General features: G+C 33.7%; 1 protein-coding gene, 3 non-coding genes and 1 pseudogene across 4 annotated transcripts; 4 read left to right on the top strand and 1 right to left on the bottom strand.

The window, feature by feature from the left end:
• Window positions 1-75: 75 nt before the first annotated feature.
• Window positions 76-5,624, bottom strand: LOC116022954 (ABC transporter I family member 20). The gene is made up of 8 exons (XM_031263877.1): window positions 5,522-5,624; window positions 5,222-5,412; window positions 4,911-5,044; window positions 4,510-4,629; window positions 1,489-1,584; window positions 1,202-1,354; window positions 1,036-1,113; window positions 76-569 (listed from the first exon to the last, which is right to left on the bottom strand). Exons 2-8 carry the CDS (start codon window positions 5,388-5,390, stop codon window positions 333-335), a joined length of 987 nt encoding a protein of 328 aa, XP_031119737.1. The 5' UTR covers window positions 5,391-5,412; window positions 5,522-5,624; the 3' UTR covers window positions 76-332.
• A 1,967-nt stretch (window positions 5,625-7,591) lies between these two features.
• LOC116023867 lies at window positions 7,592-7,766 on the top strand (annotated as a pseudogene).
• Window positions 7,767-7,968: 202 nt separating this feature from the next.
• On the top strand, window positions 7,969-8,040 carry TRNAG-UCC. Its single transcript has one exon. It is a non-coding gene; the product is annotated as a tRNA-Gly (tRNA).
• A 9,509-nt stretch (window positions 8,041-17,549) lies between these two features.
• On the top strand, window positions 17,550-17,749 carry LOC116023868. Its single transcript, XR_004099457.1, has one exon. It is a non-coding gene; the product is annotated as a small nucleolar RNA U3 (small nucleolar RNA).
• Window positions 17,750-17,789: 40 nt separating this feature from the next.
• Window positions 17,790-17,861, top strand: TRNAG-UCC. Its single transcript has one exon. It is a non-coding gene; the product is annotated as a tRNA-Gly (tRNA).
• The last annotated feature ends 2,951 nt before the right edge of the window (window positions 17,862-20,812 follow it).

Below are 20,812 nucleotides of genomic sequence, written 5' to 3'. Positions count from 1 at the left end.
ATAATACTATTTCATTCTTAATTTATTTCATAAACTAAAAGTCACCTTCGTGCATTGCAATCATGTGTGAAAGTGTGAAACACAAAGAAAAGCGTTGTTAACTCTTTTCTTCAATAGGCAAAAACTTGCCATGTTCATAGCTAACAAAGCTGTATATATGTCCTGGCTTACAGTAACACCAAATATGTGAGATGCTAATTGTATTTTTAAACTGTAACCAAATGGCATAAATTGCTCAAAAATTAATTCAACCTTTCTGTTATTACAACCAATGGACAAAGTATAATGCAACCAGACAGTAATGAAAAATGGATTTGAAATCGATTCAGCTACTACCTCAAGACACGGTTTGAGCTAAGGACAAAATTTTCCTCACCGGCAATGGTAGAATTTAGCCTTCCACCAGCCCAACCATTGTTTAATACACGAACAGCAGCGTGAGCTGGATCCCCGACCACACGACTGCCTTCAATTTGTTTTTCATACTCCGGGAGCCCCTTTGCCTTCCTCTCTTTCCTCTGTTTCCTTTCCTCGTCCCTTTCTTTCCTCAGCCAACTTTCTACTGTTCTCTGCACATCCAGTTGGTGCTAAGTAGCATCAGAATGCAACATTCGGGGGAATGATATGGAAAATGGTATTCATAGGTCCCAGTGGGGAAACTTATATGATTATCAATTATGAAGATAAGTATGATGACTGATTGTGAATAATCTATTATCCATTACAAGTTACTTAGAAGTGTTGTACAATTCATTGTCTATAATACTTGCCAAACATATAGTAAAGTGGATTATTTAATCTATAATCTAATTAAGCTTGTAGCTCAATGGCACCTTTGTGGCTCTCCCAAATGGGAGGTCACAGGTTCGAACCCCAGTGGGGGCATTGACTCTTTCTGTAATAGAGTCAGAACTACTCAAAGAAAATAAGAGACACTTTGGTTGATCAACAATACATCCCTTATAATGACACAGTTTGAATATCATCAACCATAATTGCCTGAGGATTAATGAGTTCTCAAAAGATGGGACGTACCATTAGTGAAAGGTTGCTTATCTCCTTAACCTTGTCCATTGGCATAGCTAGTTGCAACCTTCCATGTGCCACATAAACCTAAAAATGAAGGATTCATAAGCTATTTTTTTCCCAAGATCCAAATACATAAGAACAAGGAACTAGGTGAATAGGTGCTGCTCCGTACAATATGAGAAGGCCAATCTTCAAGACCGTCAAAGATGTGTGTGGCATAAATTATTGTTGCTCCTCGGTCTTCACATTCTTTCTTCAGAAATCTTAAAAGGTCCGCCCTTGCAAGCACATCTAGGTCAACAGTAATCTCATCAAGGAGGAGGACCTATCAGAAACTACTATTTTGTCAATATTTGAGTTCAAGAAATGTGAACAACCATTAACTGAAAAGTTAAAAGGAACCAAATATGGTCACTGAATCAAGCAGAAAGAGAAAATTATCATGTCTTGCGGGTGTACCGTGAATGGTTTCAAAAGACCCATACAAATTTGTACCCTCCTCCTTTGACCATCAGACGCTTTGTGCAGTCTCCAAGACAGATCAATACCCAATACCTACAGCAGCAGAGAACTAAAAAGATAAATTTATATCCAATATGCACTACAATTAAATAGTGTAGATATAATCAAGCAAGCAACTTCAACCTACTGCTCTCAGATTGTGACTAACAACTGTACCCTTCAAAATTATAATCACAACTCACCTTAGGAATTTAGAAGGCACAGTTAAAATGAATCAACTGTGAAGAGCAGTGGATGGTGAAGACCTCAAATCATAGGAATGAGAAAATAAATCACAGGACTCATAACATGAGAAAATAAGCCACAGTTGGAACACAACCAAAAAGAAAAGTTTAGGGTAATCATTGTAAAAATACAATATTTCCCCAAGGATAGCAGCAATTTTTTTGACACAAACAACCATCACAACCCCTGGTTATACACCAGACATCAATTTTATAAACACTCACTGCGCACTGCTGCTCAAGCTTAGTTCTTTCAATTCGGAATTTACTGAAAAAGTAGATCATCTAAGCAGATGGGGCATACCTACTAAACAGTCAATAACTACTTTAAGGATATTTCTGCCAATAAGTGGATTTTAAATTTTTTTTAGGCAAACCTATATGCACTAACTTGGGAATTGTAATCGCTCACTTGTTAACTGCAATGGATAAATTATTCAAGACTAAAAGCATAGGCAGTGGATGGTGCACTCTACTCTAATACCAAGTGTTTCATGGTTTCAACTATTCAGTGACCGATTGTCATGGAGCATGTAAAATTTAACTGCAAACATGAGCACACATTTCAGATGATACACTATACAACTTATACAAGTCTAAGCTTATCCCGAAAAATCAGTGAAGGAAAGAGCATAGAGTCTCCAGTTGCAACCAAAATAGAGTGTGAAGGAAAAAGTTCTTAAATTTATAAACAGAGAATTAATGACCTACAAAGCAATGCATATTCCTTTCCTTCCAGGTAAACCAAAATAAACAAGGAGGGGCCAAGTTCCATTCTTCGTATTTCTTTGATGATCCAAACTTTTTAAGACTTGTTTGACTGTAAATGGTGTGACCCATTGGGCTATTAGCTGCATCCCAAAGAGAATAGAACTTGCCAGCAATTCCAAGACCACTGGCAATTCAATGAAGATAGTTAACTGTCTCTTCTGGAGGCACAAAGGACAGCAATTGAAATGAAAGATTGAAAGATACTTCCATTTCTAAGGAATTTGCCAGTAAGAAAAGCTTCTTTAGCTCCTTCCCAAAGAGAAACAGAAACCGAAACCTTAGGTGGGCCGCCTGGTACCCAAATCTGTTTCCAAGAGGGGAAAAAAAGACTCAAAGGAATTTGAAAGCCACTTTCAGCTGTGCATATAATCTTACAGAATTATTCAATATGCTAAGATGAAAAGAAGAGGGCAAAGGGGGCCTCCATACCAAAAACGAATAGAAGAACTGAAGAAACCAGCAGCACTCCTATTTATGAAAATTTTCACTGAAGATAAGTACATTTTTAGCAAATTCCTCCACTTCCTCCCATTCTCCCAAAATTGATCCTTTCCATCATTTTGAAAAGAAAGTTTGATCTTACATGGTCAAAGGCTTATTTCATATCCAGCTTGCAAACCACCCCCAGTTTCTCAACATTTGAGGTGATGATCAACAAATTCATTAGCAACCTTTGATATTTGATAATTGTGGACTAAACATTCTAGTAGGTGACATTCACAGTCCTGGCTTCTTTCAAATAAGATGGAAAAATGAGCATTAAAACATTTCTCAAAAGTTACAACGTTACATGCTTAAAGAAGTGTTGAAAAATCTCCATTATGTTATTCTGACAAAATCCCAGCAGGGTAAAGGAATGCCATGAAACCCTTCAGGTCCCAGGGATTTGTCTGTTTAGTGTACCAACAACTTGTTCAGTAGTTCAGTGAAAGGTCTCACCCAAAAAGTGCTATCACATCATCTAGGCATGGAAGATCCAAGCCATCAAAAAATGGTCTCAAATCACAATCCTCAATGTAAAGGTTGGCAAAGAAACTCAAAAATTTGGCTTTCACCATCTCTTGGATCCTCAATAATTCCATCATCCTCTTGTAGTCTATCAATCAGATTGCTTCTTTTCCAATCATTTGCAAACCATGAAAGAATCCATTGTTACCATCTCCTTTTTTCAACAGCAAGGATCTAGATTTCTGTCTCCAGAAACTCTCCTGCAATGTGGTTCTGGTTCTGACTGGATTGCATTTCAGCAACTCTCTTCTATGCTTATCAAGAGAATAATAGTCAGGACAGGCTTCATTAAAACCTAGTTGCTGAATTTCATCAAGCAGCAGAACCTTCTTTATTTCAACATGGCCAAAGGCATCTTTGTTCCAATTCATCAAGTCAATTTTAAGCAATTTAAGTTTCAGAGCCAACTCCTCTGGATTGCCAGTAACAAAATGGCAGTGCCACCAATTGTGAAATAAGGATTTAAAACCAGGTTCCAAAAGCCACATTTTTTTTTTAAAGGTGTTTCGACTCGTACTCCCAACTCAAGCCACCTTCATCTAAAAGGGCAGGCATGCGGTTAGAAAAATCTTTGGGCAAACAAGATTGGATTACATTTCCTAAATTATCAAAGTACACAACCACCTCCCAAATCTATGCAAAAAGGAATCAATCACCTTCCTTTTTTGGGTTGTCCTCCAAACCCCCAAAAAGATGTTATATAATTTTAAGATTCACATGTAAACTCAGCAAAAAGAGACCTCACTTCAAATTCTCTACTCTTACCCTCTTCAATCTTCCTGCATTTTTAGCTGGGAATTTCTTATGTGCTCTAACAATTACTCACCTTTATATCAAAAGGTTCATGGTATGCATGCAGAGATCAAGTAGAGAAAGAAACTAATCATACCAACAACAATGTTCAAATGTTGAAACTATCCACCAGTATCAAACTTGATTTAGAAACAACTCATACCTTAATTAATTCATCTCGTCTTTGGGGATCGACACCTGCAACCCCAAATATCATTTTCTGAGCAGAGACATCCATTTGAATAGGCACCTCAAACCCAGCAAAAGCAACTTCTCTCCTCCACTGTGATCAGAAAGTAGTATACACATTATGGCCACCAGAAAATTCTTTTTCATCATTTATTAAAAAAGTTCAGCAACATTTTTTTTTTCAGATAACAACCAATTAATCAAAAAGAAAAAACCTATATTCCCTATCCATATAGTTACTCTTAGTAGCAGCAAGGTCACTTTTATTCAATTGCAGTTAGCTCAACAATTGGAAACTTTATAAACTCCATGCATTTGCAGAGGTAAAAAAACACGCAACCAAAAAAGGCAAGAGAAGAGACGAAAAATAGAAACCTCTCCCCCAAGGTAGCAGAGGTCGCCCGAAGCCGTCAAAGCCGTGTCATGAAATGCTGAGCGTCCTAACACTCTAACCATATCTGGTTCCACCATATGCTTCCCTCCCAAAATCTTGAGAATAGTCGTCTTCCCTGAAATTTTTCACAAGGGAAAATAGAAGCAAAAAAATCAAATTATCAACTCCAAATCATGAAATCCCAAATGACCTAGTCGATTTCTGAGAAAATACACATTCGGTTCTCCAAAAAATGTACAGCATTATTTGTACTAAATCACAGAGTACTTAGAAGAACAAAAGGAAATTAAACCTGCGCCATTAGATCCGACGAGAAGATAGCGGTCGCCGGGAAATAGAGTTAGTGAGAAATCATCGATGAGTGGAGTGGATCCAGGCGGCGGATGACCGTCGATTCCCGGATAGGTAAATTTCAACTTGCTGATCTCCACTGACGGCTTCCTCTCTTCCTTCACCGCCATCGATTTCAGCCTTTCTCTGCAACTATTGAAACGGAAACGAAGGGAAAGGGAATGGAGTTAGGTGTTTGGAAATCAGTAATGAAGATTAGAAGCAATTGGCGTTGTTGTAGAAGAAAATTGAATGCCAATACCTAAAATTTGAAGGCTTGCCGTTGATGATTCAACCGCCACGTTCTTAAGTTCGTAGCCACTAGCCAGTTACGCTTCGTTTTCCCACCGACATTCTTAACTTCTATGCTATCAACTTGAAGAAACTATAAACATGAAATCAAAATTAAATCAGAATACTAATTTTTTAAAAATTAAAAATTAAAAACTAAAAACAATGGTTTTTTTTTTTTTGAAAGAAAAAAACAATGGATTTTATTAAGTAAACTAGTTTTAGATGCGCATTGCGCGAATGGGTTAATACCATTTAAATAAATATTTGAAAGTATATCCATGCAAGATTATGTAAGAGAAGTTTATAATGGGTGATTCAATGTCGAATTTCTTTTATTTAAATATCTAACTCAAAGTATATGAATCCAAGATAATATAGAAAATTCATTATAATTATTACTAAAATAAATGTTTGCAACCTTGTAAAATCGATAGTCTAAATATTTGGTCTAAAAATGATAATCTAAATAAATACTACTTTTCATTTGAATTTTTATAAGTGTTCTTAATTCTCTTTTTGAGTAACATTGTCATTGTTTTTATCTTTACTATTTGCGCTCTTCCTTTTTGTTGGTAGTGTGTTGTTTGCAATTCGGTTATGGTAGCATAGATGACAACGTCATGCAATGAGATTATGATATATGAGTTATGGACTTTCCTTTAAGTGTTCTGCTTGGGGTTCAACTATTATTGTTGAATGAGTTATTGTGGATAAAAAAATCCCTAGTTTAAGAAAAAAGATTAACTCTAGAAACATAAGAATTAAATTACTTAAAAATTAATTAAGATGTTTGGTTCGTTTAACTTTTCTTATGAAATTTTATTAAATTTCTAATATATCCTTACTATATACAAACATTAAAAAGAAAAAAACAAAAAAAAAACATAACAAATAACTGAGATTTCAATAAATCACTTGTAAATTAATAAGAATATTCAAAATTGAAAACAGTACATATGTAAACAAATGTTGAGAGACTTTTTTTTTTTATAGGATAAATAGTGTTGTTATCCTTTGTAATTGTGAGAGACAAATTTTTCATATTTATAAGAGACTTTCATAACCTTTTCTCCAAGGATCACTCAATGGGTTCAATAGTGGTGCCAATGCTGCCTCCTTTTTCTCTCTAAAATCAAACGCCTTTCTCTGCTGCTCAACTCTGGCTTTCACCGCCGGCCTCCGCCCGGAGCTCTAATGGAGTTTTGAGCCGGCGATTTTGGTCACCTTCTATGTTTACTCTCGCTCTTCTTCCGCCCCGACCACCGTCGCAGCTCCGTCTACCTCCGACCACCGCCACAGATCTTCTTCTTCCGTTTTCTCTCCCTTTGAATAAAATAATAGTAGTAGTAGGTAGGTATTGGGGTTTGTGTTGGTAGTCTTGAACTCCTAACCCTACTTTGACTTTACCCACTTTTTATTTTCTCTATTATTGTGTTTTCCTCTCGTTAGTTTCACGAGCATTTTTACTCTCGTTACTTTCACGAGCTTTTCATTGGCATAAATCGTTTAGTTTGGTTTGGACAAGTGTTGATCTTATCCTGGGCGAGCAAAAAAGAATGATGACGAAGACCCAGATCTTTGATGAAGCTTTAAGCTCCCTGAAGGAACATAGCTTCATAGTTATGAAACAGTCTGCGATTCAAGTTTTCTATAGCATAGTTAGAAAATTTATTTCTATGTCTGACTGTAAGGAATGGTTTACCATTTCATTGATCATTTATGTAAACGTTTTATGTTATGAATTAATGAAATAGTTACGTTTACCTTAAAAAATAATAATAATAATAACATCTAAAATTTCTTTTCTTTTTCCAACAAGAAGTGCACCAACAGGATTACAGGAATAGTGGATTGGAAGAATGTTCAGATGATCAACAACTGAAAATACATTCCAGGAACCCTCCCCTCCCGTTTCGAAGAATTAAAGCGACATTTACCTGAGAAAACAGCATATAAGAATACAATGACAGTGCGTCCCACACCGGAAACTTCTGAAGTTGTATACATGAATATAAGCTGCTAAAGGAAATAAACGGTCACGACCTTACTTGAACAGGATCTGTTCTATAGGCTCGTACCTGGTGGATGAGTGTGGCCAAGAGACTAGAGCGTGAGTATCAGCTTCTCATGCTGCCTTGCAGTGTGGAGCCATGGTGGATCGTTCCTAGTCATGGGTTCATGGTTGGGATGGTCTCTTGGCTGTCTGACAGGTTTCCCAATATTTTTATTTGCTATTTTGAAGTGTTTCCCAACCCTTTCATCTTCACCATAAATGGAGATCCTGGAATTAGATAATCGGATCCTCGCAGAACAGGAATTTGGAAGGGATAGGAATATTCACGAACCACAATTCATAATTTATTTTGCAGAAAGATATGAATTAAATAAATTGACTGTCAGGAGAATCGTCAGAAAGCGTTTGTAGTCCAACGGTTAGGATAATTGCCTTCCAAGCAATAGACCCGGGTTCGACTCCCGGCAAACGCAGGATTTTGTTGAAAGTCTCAGTTGATCCTTTAGTAAGTTTGCTCGTTTTATTTTATAAATGTATGGTGTATTTTTTATTTTTTTTTTCCTTTTTAGTACATATATGTATGGTGTATATTATTATATATAAATAATTTGGACACTTGATTCAAGAGAGAGTATTAGGTTTGCATACTTAATTACATAAATTTAAATTTTTTTTGGTAATGTATCTTTTTCTATGTTGTAGGAATACTACAATTTTAGATGATTGTACCAATGTTTAACATTTTTTTTTTAAAAAAAAATTGCCATTAAAAAAAATATTTTTATAGACTCGTCACAAGTGTAAAGGTTTAAATAGATAATTTCAAATAATAAGTCAACAAAAATGTTAATGCTAACTTTTAAATTGAAGAATAACGCATATAGTAATGTCTATTAAAGTTTGGTATGAATTCATGTAATTAATTATGGAATATATGTTTCAAATACATTGTTCCCTTTAAAATTTGCAATTGACCTATATATAACCACATTCAACTTCCAAATCTATACAAAACAACATTTCTCACTTGTTTCTTAACTTTTAATTTTTTAATCTTTGACAATATGGCCCGAGCTAATCTCACATGTTCTTACTTGCTTTTCTTACTTTGTGCATATATTGTGGTTGAACCTAGCATTGCCGAAAATGCAATTCTACCGAATGGTTTACCTCTTGACATTCCTAAAGATATTGCCAAATGTCTAGAATCAATTACAAGAATTCCAACATGCTTGGAGAAAATTTCTATCGCTTTCTTGAGCTCTCAATTTAATGTAAATATTGATCGTCAATGCTGCAAAGCAGCCCTAAAGGTCGGAGATAATTGTTTGGCAAATGTTTTCCCATTTGGTCCTTTTTATGCTACTGCACTCGAGAAAATTTGTGAATCATATGTTTAATTAGTCTCAAACTCTCAATAAACTGGTGTCGTCATTCGGTCCCAACGCTAAGAATGAGTGTGAGTGAATTTTATTAATAACTTTAGTTCATACAAATGATTGCAACATGTATAATGTATAATGAAAATAAAACTACTAGACTTACGATGATTTTTCATAACATCATACTTTACTATGATTGCTCTTCATTAGATTTAAGAATATTAACCAAAACATGAATATCCAGAAGACGAATACGATGACATTACCTATACCAAATCAATTGATATCATCTATGTCGATTTAATTAATTGTGTGTGTGTGTCTGTGTTATCAAAATTTATTAAATGGGGATTAAATACAAGATTTGTTGGGATAGGAGTTTCCAGAATTACTATATCTAGACATTTAATTCGTAGTGTTACTTTATGTTAACATTAAATACAAAGTAATATCTCTTTTTTATGGTTATTGAATTAATAGTAACACGAAGATTACAATTATAAACTCATTTAGGAGTTTACTTCCACTATGCACTATTACTAACTTTGAAAACACATGCAAATATACAATCACCATTACAAAGAAAATCCTGATTCTCTTAACGATTATTGAGAATGATGTCGTAGGCATTCTTTTACTACGACACATGACTACTAGGGCCTAGCGTCCTTTCATATCGGGGTCCCCTCTCCTTCATAATCTAAAAATAAAACAAAATAAAAATAAAAAAAGGTCCTCCCCATAAATCATGAAGAAGCCAAGTAGATGAACAAAAATAAACAAGTGAAAAATCAACATATTATCTACTGCAAATATTTATTTAAATTATTATAATCTATTTTATTTTTAATAATATCATTGAGAACATTTACAAAAACTAACAAATGAAAGGGTGGCTCTCTTGTGAACATTTACAATATCATTTACAATCTATTTTATGTCATTTAACCATAATTAATAACATTAATTTTAAGGGTGTAACTCTCTTGTGAAACCTTTCCATGAATTCTTATCCATGAGGATCAAAATGAAAATGCAATATTAATGATAGAAAGTGTGATACTTATTAGGAAAAATATGATACAATTTTTTAGAACCGCTAAAGTATCTCTCATGAAGGTAAACTTGAAAGGTTTCTCTTGTAAGAAGTTTCCCTACTATAACATATCTAAATCATCACAAGCCCTCACTGTTGCTATCACTTCTCTTTTCATTTATTTCCAGTAGAAATGCCGCTTTAAACTGTGATAAGTTAATTACTTGTTGCCCAGAAACAATTCAACAATTTTGTTAAAAAATAAATTAGACTAATTGCTTCTTCACACGTAATAAATTATGATTTATGTGATAAGATTAAATAGAAAATAGCTTAAATTAACAAAATAAGAAAAACATTGATAACAATCTAACAAATAGACTGAAACTAGTATACGATACTGTTAGATATATTAAATATAATATATCTATAATATATCTATATAATAATATATAAATATATAATTGGGAAAGAAAGAAATAGATAAGAAAGATGATTTTCAATTGATGATTTATGAAATGAAGTAATGCACCTATTTATAGTGCAAAATGCACAACAAACAAAGCTAGACTTTAGCTCATGAAGTGGTCCATGTAAAGCTACAATTATGGCCACACATTGATTACCCACATACTGCCATGCATGATGCATTAACTAATTGACTAATTCTAATTAACAAATTAATTAGTAACTACTTGGTTTAACATTATAATAATAATATTATTATAACATTGCCTCCTTTAAACCAAGTTGAATATATTGGTCATCCCAATATCCTTCTTTAATTTGAAAAATGTCTCCGTCTTCAGCGGCTTCGTAAAGATATCAGCAACTTGACATGCACTCGAACAATACTCAATGTTGATTTGCTTTTCAGCAACCAACTCTCTGATTTTGTGATACTTGATATCAATATGTTTGCTGCGACCATGAAAGACAGGATTCTTGGACAACGAAATTGCAGACTTGTTGTCACAAAAAATAGTTGTAGGTGCTTCCTGCTTGTGTTGTAAGAACTCCAAAATTCTTCTTAGCCAAATTGCCTGAGTAGCACAATTTGCTGCTGCAATATATTCTGCTTCTGCGGTTGAAAGTGCTACAATCTGCTGCTTCTTTGAAGACCAAGAAAATATGGCTGAACCAAGATAGAAGGCATATCCTGATGTGCTTTTTCTGGTCTCAACATCTCCAGCCTAATCACTGTCTGTGTATCCAGCAAGCTCCACACCTTCATTAGTAGAGTAAAAAATTCCATCATTACTCGTACCTTTGACATATCTCAGAATTCGCTTTGCTGCAGCCCAATGTGATTCTTTTGGTTCCTCCATGAATCTGCTAAGTATTCCAACTCCAAAAGAAATATCCGGCCTTGTTGCCACCAGATACCTCAAACTCCCAATTAAGCTTTTATAGGCTGTAACATTCACACTCTTTCCAGACTCATCTTTGGACGCCTTTAACTTTTCAGCTACTGGAGTTGAAACTGGTTTGGAGTTCTCCATTTTGAACTTTTTCAAAATATCAGCAGCATATTTCTTTTGTGAAATAAAGATTCCACCATCCATCTGAACAACCTCAAGGCCAAGAAAGTAACACATAAGGCCCATATCAGTCATTTCAAATCTCTTAATGAGTGCCTCCCTGAATTCTGAGATTAGCTTTAAGTTATTTCCAGTAAAAACCAAATCATCAACATACAGATAGATTATAACAACATCACCAGAATCAGTGCATTTGACATACAAAGTGTGTTCATGAGGACATCTCATAAAACCACTTTCAACAAAATAAGAGTCAATGCAACCATACCACGCCCTAGGCGCTTGCTTTAAGCCATATAAAGCTTTTCTCAACCTGTAAACTTTAGATTCCTCCCCTTTCTTCACAAATCCTGCAGGTTGCTCAACATATATCTCTTCTTCAAGAAAACCATTCAAAAAAGCAGACTTGACATCCATTTGATGCAATTTCCAATCATTTTGAGCAGCAAGAGAAATAACCATTCGAACTGTATCAAGTCTACTTACTGGAGCAAAAACCTCAAAATAATCAATACCTGGTTTCTGCTTGTAACCCTTTGCTACCAACCGTGCTTTAAAACGGTCAATTTCTCCATTTGACTTGTATTTGGTTCTGTAGACCCACTTTACTCCAATTGGCTTCTTTTCAGGAGGTAATTCTGTTAACTCCCAGGTACCATTCTTTTCAATGGCACGTATCTCCTCATCCATCGCCTTAAGCCAATGAGTTTCTGTAGCAGCCTCCTCAAAGGATAGAGGGTCACAATCTGCAAAAAGAGCAAATTGAACAATCTCTTCATCAGACAGGTCATTATCATGACCCACAACATAATCCTGCAAGCGAGCTGGTAATTGGCGCTCGCGTTGAGATCGTCGAACAGACGACTCTGGTTGCAAAGGAGGCCGGACATTATCTGGAATCGGTTGCTCATCAACAACATTGTCAACAACAGGAACAACAACTGATCTTTCATCTTTAGCTGACCAATCCCAGGCACTATATTCATCAAAAGTGACATCACGACTTATAACAACCTTTTTAGTTTCAGGGTTGTATAGTTTATAAGCCTTTGAACCGTCACTATAACCAATGAATATACACTTCTCTCCTTTATCATCCAACTTCTTTCTCAACTGATCTGGCACATGTGCATATGCCAAACATCCAAAAACCTTGAGATTTCTGATAGAGGGTTTTCTTCCACTCCAAGCTTCTTCAGGTGTCTTATCACGAACACTTTTAGTTGGACACCTGTTCAATACATAGACAGCACAAGCAACAGCCTCTGCCCAAAAAGGCTTAGGCAGATTTTTAGATTTCAGCATGCACCTCACCATATCCATGATTGATCTATTCTTCCTCTCAGCCACTCCATTTTGTTGTGGAGTGTATCTAGCTGTCATCTGGTGCTGAATACCTTTCTCCTTCAGAAAATCATCACAAGCAATATATTCTGTACCTCTATCAGTTCTCAAGATTTTGATATCATAACCACTTTGCTTTTCAACAAAAGTCTTAAATTGTTTGAAAACATCACATGCATCAGACTTTTGCTTCAGAAAGTAAACCCATGTTTTCCTACTAAAATCATCAATGAAAGTAACAAAGTACTTACAACCTCCATGTGAGGGAACCTCCAACGAACACAGGTCTGAGTGGATAATCTCCAACTGTTTTGTGGCTCTCCTTGACTTGCCCACGGGGAAGGGATCTCTATGCTTCTTCCCAATCAAACAAATCTCACAAATACGATCAGGGACATTTACAACAGGTAAATCAGAAACAAGCTCCTTTTTCGCTAGATAATTTAATCCAGAGAAATGGAAATGTCCAAATCGCATATGCCATAACCAATTATCATCACATATTTCAGAATTGAAGCAAGCAAGAAGTGCATGATTGATTTTCAAAGGAAATAGTCGATTTTGGGACATATTTACCTTTGCAATCAAAACTCCCTTAGCATATACAATGGTATAACACCCCTGAGTAATATTTATCTTATATCCTTTTTCTGACAACTGCCACATACTCAACAAATTTTGGTGCAGTTCAGGAACATAGAAAACATCGGATATAAAATTATGAGTACCATCTTTCAACTGAATAGAGATTTTACCTTTTCCCAAAATTGGCACTTTTGACTTGTTGCCAAATGTCACTTCAGACCGGACTGATTCATCTAGTTCGGAAAACAATTCTTTCTTCCCACACATATGGTTACTACACCCAGTATCCAAGAACCATATGTTTTCGTCTGCAGAAAAACTATTACTGGCCAAAAGTAAGGTTTCAGAACTCTCACCGGACTTTTCAGCAATATTTGCTTGATTTCCACGATTGTCTTCGTTGTACCAGCAATCTGCAATCTTGTGCCCATACTTGCCACAATTATAGCAATGAAATGGAAATTTGCCTTGTTTGGCATTACCTCCACCTCTTCCTTGGTTGGAGTTACCACGTCCTCCTCCTGTGTTGGAGTTACCACGTCCTCTTCCTCTGAATCCTCCTCTTCCTCTTCCACGACCTCTACCAGATCCTCCACCTCTTTGATTAGGGCCAGTCATATTCAGAGTGACTTGGCTCTTCAAAGCTTCTTCTGCAAGTGGTTCCGATTTTGACTCAATCCTGTCAATATGACTTTCTATCATACCTTTAAGCTCTGCAATTGATAAGAGCTCGGTTTTGTGTGACTCTGTAATTGAAGCCACCACATGGTCATACTTCATCGGCATAGTTCGAAGAACTTTTTCAACCACTGCACCATCTTCAATCTTATCTCCATATAACCTCATCTTATTCACCTGATCAATAAGACGAGTGAAATATGCATCTACTGTTTCTGTAGAGGTCATCTCACATTGATCGTACAACCTTCTCAACGACTGCAACTTCGACTTTTGTGCCCGATCAACTCCTTTGTTTGACACCATTAGGATGTCCCAAGCTTGCTTTGCTGTTTGAGCCCCAGCTAATTGCCCAAAAATTGAGTAATCAACGCCTTGGTGAATCTGCCCCAAGGCCAATTGATCGCGCCGTATAGCGGCTGCATCAGCTCCTTCTTGTAGACCAGGATCAATAAAGCTCCAAAGATTTTGGGCTTTCAAATGTGTGGTCATCATAATTTGCCAATAATTGTAATCGAGTTTCCCGTCTAATTTGGGACCCGACCATACAATATTGAAATTTGTGGTCATATTTCACTACGGACAATATCTCGGGGTTGGAAGGTTGACTGGCTCTGATACCAAATGTTAGATATATTTAATATATCTATAATATATCTATATAATAATATATAAATATATAATTGGGAAAGAAAGAAATAGATAAGAAAGATGATTTTCAATTGATGATTTATGAAATGAAGTAATGCACCTATTTATAGTGCAAAATGCACAACAAACAAAGCTAGACTTTAGCTCATGAAGTGGTCCATGTAAAGCTACAATTATGGCCACACATTGATTACCCACATACTGCCATGCATGATGCATTAACTAATTGACTAATTCTAATTAACAAATTAATTAGTAACTACTTGGTTTAACATTATAATAATAATATTATTATAACATACACTTATAAAATTAAAGTAAAGAAATATGATATGATGACAAAATTCATCTGGATATCAAAATATGTGGGTCAAATTAATACATTAACCTTATTTGAGTCACGTTTGCAATATTAGTTAGCATTTAGCAAATTTATAATGCAAAGAGAATACTTTTATCTATAAAAATATAATATACAATATTTTATCCACTATATATATAAACACCTATTTGCAACTAGAAGGGACACATAATATTAGGGGAATGTCCCAGATGAGATGAGATGATCAACAATTGATCTGATGAAAATACATTATATTCCAAGAAATGCTGCAGTCTGCTGTTACTATCGGCCAAAATCAAAACCGAAATACCCATTCTATTCTTTCCCCTTCAGAAGAAATGAAACCTGAAGAAACAACATACGGAGTATAAGTTTAAACGACAGACGCGTCCCACACCGGAAAACTCTGAAGCTGTATACATGAATATAAGTTTCTAAAGGAAGTAAAGGGGCACGACCTTACTTGAACAGGATCTGTTCTATAGGCTCTTATCCTTGAGTTCTAAGGAGACAGGAAATCAAACCTGGTGGATGAGTGTGGCCAAGGGTCTAGAGCGTGAGTAACAGCCTCTCNCACCCAGTATCCAAGAACCATATGTTTTCATCAGCAGAAAAACTATTACTGGCCAAAAGTAAGGTTTCAGAACTCTCACCGGACTTTTCAGCAATATTTGCTTGATTTCCACGATTGTCTTCGTTGTACCAGCAATCTGCAATCTTGTGCCCATACTTGCCACAATTATAGCAATGAAATGGAAATTTGCCTTGTTTGGCATTACCTCCACCTCTTCCTTGGTTGGAGTTACCACGTCCTCCTCCTGTGTTGGAGTTACCACGTCCTCTTCCTCTGAATCCTCCTCTTCCTCTTCCACGACCTCTACCAGATCCTCCACCTCTTTGATTAGGGCCAGTCATATTCAGAGTGACTTGGCTCTTCAAAGCTTCTTCTGCAAGTGGTTCCGATTTTGACTCAATCCTGTCAATATGACTTTCTATCATACCTTTAAGCTCTGCAATTGATAAGAGCTCGGTTTTGTGTGACTCTGTAATTGAAGCCACCACATGGTCATACTTCATCGGCATAGTTCGAAGAACTTTTTCAACCACTGCACCATCTTCAATCTTATCTCCATATAACCTCATCTTATTCACCTGATCAATAAGACGAGTGAAATATGCATCTACTGTTTCTGTAGAGGTCATCTCACATTGATCGTACAACCTTCTCAACGACTGCAACTTCGACTTTTGTGCCCGATCAACTCCTTTGTTTGACACCATTAGGATGTCCCAAGCTTGCTTTGCTGTTTGAGCCCCAGCTAATTGCCCAAAAATTGAGTAATCAACGCCTTGGTGAATCTGCCCCAAGGCCAATTGATCGCGCCGTATAGCGGCTGCATCAGCTCCTTCTTGTAGACCAGGATCAATAAAGCTCCAAAGATTTTGGGCTTTCAAATGTGTGGTCATCATAATTTGCCAATAATTGTAATCGAGTTTCCCGTCTAATTTGGGACCCGACCATACAATATTGAAATTTGTGGTCATATTTCACTACGGACAATATCTCGGGGTTGGAAGGTTGACTGGCTCTGATACCAAATGTTAGATATATTTAATATATCTATAATATATCTATATAATAATATATAAATATATAATTGGGAAAGAAAGAAATAGATAAGAAAGATGATTTTCAATTGATGATTTATGAAATGAAGTAATGCACCTATTTATAGTGCAAAATGCACAACAAACAAAGCTAGACTTTAGCTCATGAAGTGGTCCATGTAAAGCTACAATTATGGCCACACATTGATTACCCACATACTGCCATGCATGATGCATTAACTAATTGACTAATTCTAATTAACAAATTAATTAGTAACTACTTGGTTTAACATTATAATAATAATATTATTATAACATACACTTATAAAATTAAAGTAAAGAAATATGATATGATGACAAAATTCATCTGGATATCAAAATATGTGGGTCAAATTAATACATTAACCTTATTTGAGTCACGTTTGCAATATTAGTTAGCATTTAGCAAATTTATAATGCAAAGAGAATACTTTTATCTATAAAAATATAATATACAATATTTTATCCACTATATATATAAACACCTATTTGCAACTAGAAGGGACACATAATATTAGGGGAATGTCCCAGATGAGATGAGATGATCAACAATTGATCTGATGAAAATACATTATATTCCAAGAAATGCTGCAGTCTGCTGTTACTATCGGCCAAAATCAAAACCGAAATACCCATTCTATTCTTTCCCCTTCAGAAGAAATGAAACCTGAAGAAACAACATACGGAGTATAAGTTTAAACGACAGACGCGTCCCACACCGGAAAACTCTGAAGCTGTATACATGAATATAAGTTTCTAAAGGAAGTAAAGGGGCACGACCTTACTTGAACAGGATCTGTTCTATAGGCTCTTATCCTTGAGTTCTAAGGAGACAGGAAATCAAACCTGGTGGATGAGTGTGGCCAAGGGTCTAGAGCGTGAGTAACAGCCTCTCACGCTGCCTTGCAGTGTGGAGCCGTAGAGGATCGATCCCAGGTTTCACGATCAATAATGTATTTTGCAGAAAGATATGAACCCGTTTAAAGAGACTTACCGTTTGAAATTATGTCAGAAAGCGTTTGTAGTCCAACGGTTAGGATAATTCCCTTCCAAGCAATAGACCCGGGTTCGACTCCCGGCAAACGCAGTATTTTGTTGAAAATCCAAGTTGATCCCTTTCATGAGTAACTTCGCTATTCCAAGCTAGCCTTGTTATTTTCAAAATATTCGAATATGGACCATTGATTCATGTCATATTTATATATAAATTTTATTCCTCATTTTATATTTTATATATGTATGGTGTATATTACATATATATATAAAAAATTAGAGTTAATTTGGTCGTAGATTTATAAGCATTAGTTTACTTCTTTCTTTTTTTTTTCTTTTTTTTTTTAATCAGAGCATCTATATTTGGTCCTAGTATTATTGTGGAATGATTAATTTTTATCATCCGTCAACAAAATCGTTGAAATGTTATTAAATACAGAGACATTTCAATCATTTTTATACAAAGTCAGTTGAGCTCGGTATATTTTTACGTTTATATTTTTAACAAAATTTGTAATTAAAAATCGAAATGACTTTGTATTTAGCAGCATTAAAATTGTTTTGTTAATAGAGGATAAAAAATAGTCATATCACAATAATACTAGGACCAAATGTGAATGTTCTGATAAAAAAAAATAACTAACAATGAACTGCCACCTATAAATCTAAAGTAAAAAATAGAATTAACTCAAAAAATTACTACAGTATATATAATTTTGGGCACTTGATTCGAGAGAGGTAGAGTATTAGGTTTACATACTTGATTCCATAAATTTAGATTTTTTTTTGGTAATGTATCTCTTTCTATGTTGTAGGAACTTTCTACTACCAATTTAGATGATTGTACAAACCTTAACCTTTTTTCTTTTAACTAGTATTTTCGCCCGTGCGTTGCACGGAATGGATTTGTTATAATATTTTAAGAATATTTGGATCGATATACAATTACATAATTTGTAATTAACATCGAATATTATATAGCGCAATTAATGAAATTGGTTGGATTGATTATGTTTTCTGATGTTTTCCTAGCTTGAATTAGAGCAAATAATTGTCCAACATTCGTGCGATGACATCGAATATTATATAGCGCAATTTATTTTTATTATATATTTAGATATTAAAAATAAAGATGAAATTATAAAAAAAATTCTAATATTGAACGTATACATTTATTTGATTATAAGATTAGTGCAAAAGTATTACACAATTAATTGAATAATATATGACTTGTTTGTTTACAATTATCATAAAATATCGATATGTAATTATATTATTACTAAAATAAATATGAGAAAAATGGAAAATAATTTAATTATATTATATTATGTAATATGACCAATGTTTAGCTTAATTACCATAATAATTATTAGACAATTATTATTAATCAATTACACTAATATATGTGCAATTATACTTTTATACCTTAAGTATATTCATTTTCACTATATCACATTTAGTTTTTCTTCCTCCTCCATATTTGAATAAATTAATTGTAATTATTATAAAAAATATAATAACCCATGTTTAATTAATTTTTTAAATTATAAAAAATATAATAACCCATGTTTAATTAATTTTTTAAAGTTTAAATAACTTAATAACCCATGTTTAATTAATTTTTTAAAGTTTAAATAACTTAAAGTTTTCAAAAGGATGGTGTAATTATTTTTTTAAGTTTTTAAATAATTTTCAGTCAATTTTCATTTAATTAGTAATATCCTTTTACTTTTCCAATTTGTCTAATTTCCGTTTCCTTTTCTATTAGAATCTTTTTATATTTTCAATCAATTAGTAAAATCAGTTTTCTTTTCCATTTTATCTTTACTATTGTTTGGGCGCGAATTTTACAAAGGATGATTTTATTTTTATTAATAGTAGTATAGATATAGAAGTATAGATAAGTATTCGAAATATTATTATTTGTGTAAATAATAATTAGTAAATTATTTTTTCTTATAAAACTACTCATAGTTTTCAAGGAATTTTCTTATATATTTATTATGCAGAATTCGTTTCCATTATTCTCACAATTATAATGGTTTAATTATTCTCAGAATTTGGTAAATAAAATTTTGTTACCAATTAAACTTTATTAATTTTTTTTACCAATTAATTAGTAATATTAGTTTGTGCAGGAAAGTTGAAGAGGATGATTTTACTTTTATTAATAGTATTGATATGTGAATATAAAAACAATATATTACCAATTAATAGATATTAGTTCATTTCCATTTTACATTTTCTTACTAAATTAACTTTATTAATTATTTGACTAATAAAATATTTAATTAATTGACTACAACAGTTTTGGAGGGGGGAATAAAATAGAAGTATTTTTTTTTGAGTACTACTGACTCTGTTACAATGTAGTATCTATTCATAGCTACTTTCTCAATGTAGTATCTATATTTTACTTTTATATATAGTATAGATTAAATATTTTTAATTATAAATAAACTTTTTGTCCAAATGGTTGATAGGATATTACAAAAATATAGAAAGTAAAGTAATTAAGGTAATAAAATTATTATTATTATTATTATTATTATTATTATTATTGTTATTATTAAAGGAAATGACGGGAATGATGTGTAATAGTTTAGGCTATATAAGTTATGACTAAATAGAATAGAAATTTTATTCTATAATTATTCTATGTGTGACTATTAAAATTTAACATTGTTAAAAAGTTTACCATTATGCATATACTGGACAATTGGAGACTAAAATCATTATTTGACCATAATTTTGCAAATAAAGTTTGCAATTTTTTTGTTTATAAATAGCATTATAACCAATAAACATAAACACGTAGTAAAGTAATAATTATTTAAGAGAAAATTAATTTATAATTATTTGTTAATACATCTAATTTAAATTTTAATTGTAAATTATTCATATTATTATGCAAATATTATTTTATATATATTAATCATATGATTAATTTTTATTAGATGTTATTTTTATTTTTATTTACTATTTTTTATCATATTATGAAAATATATATGGTTAGTCAAAAAAATCAATGATTTTTACTAAATT

Source organism: Ipomoea triloba, chromosome 6 (assembly GCF_003576645.1).
Source record: "Ipomoea triloba cultivar NCNSP0323 chromosome 6, ASM357664v1".
In the NCBI taxonomy this organism is placed as follows: Eukaryota; Viridiplantae; Streptophyta; class Magnoliopsida; order Solanales; family Convolvulaceae; genus Ipomoea; species Ipomoea triloba.
Note: the sequence above shows the minus strand (reverse complement) of the source record. Positions and strands in the feature narration are given on the sequence as shown.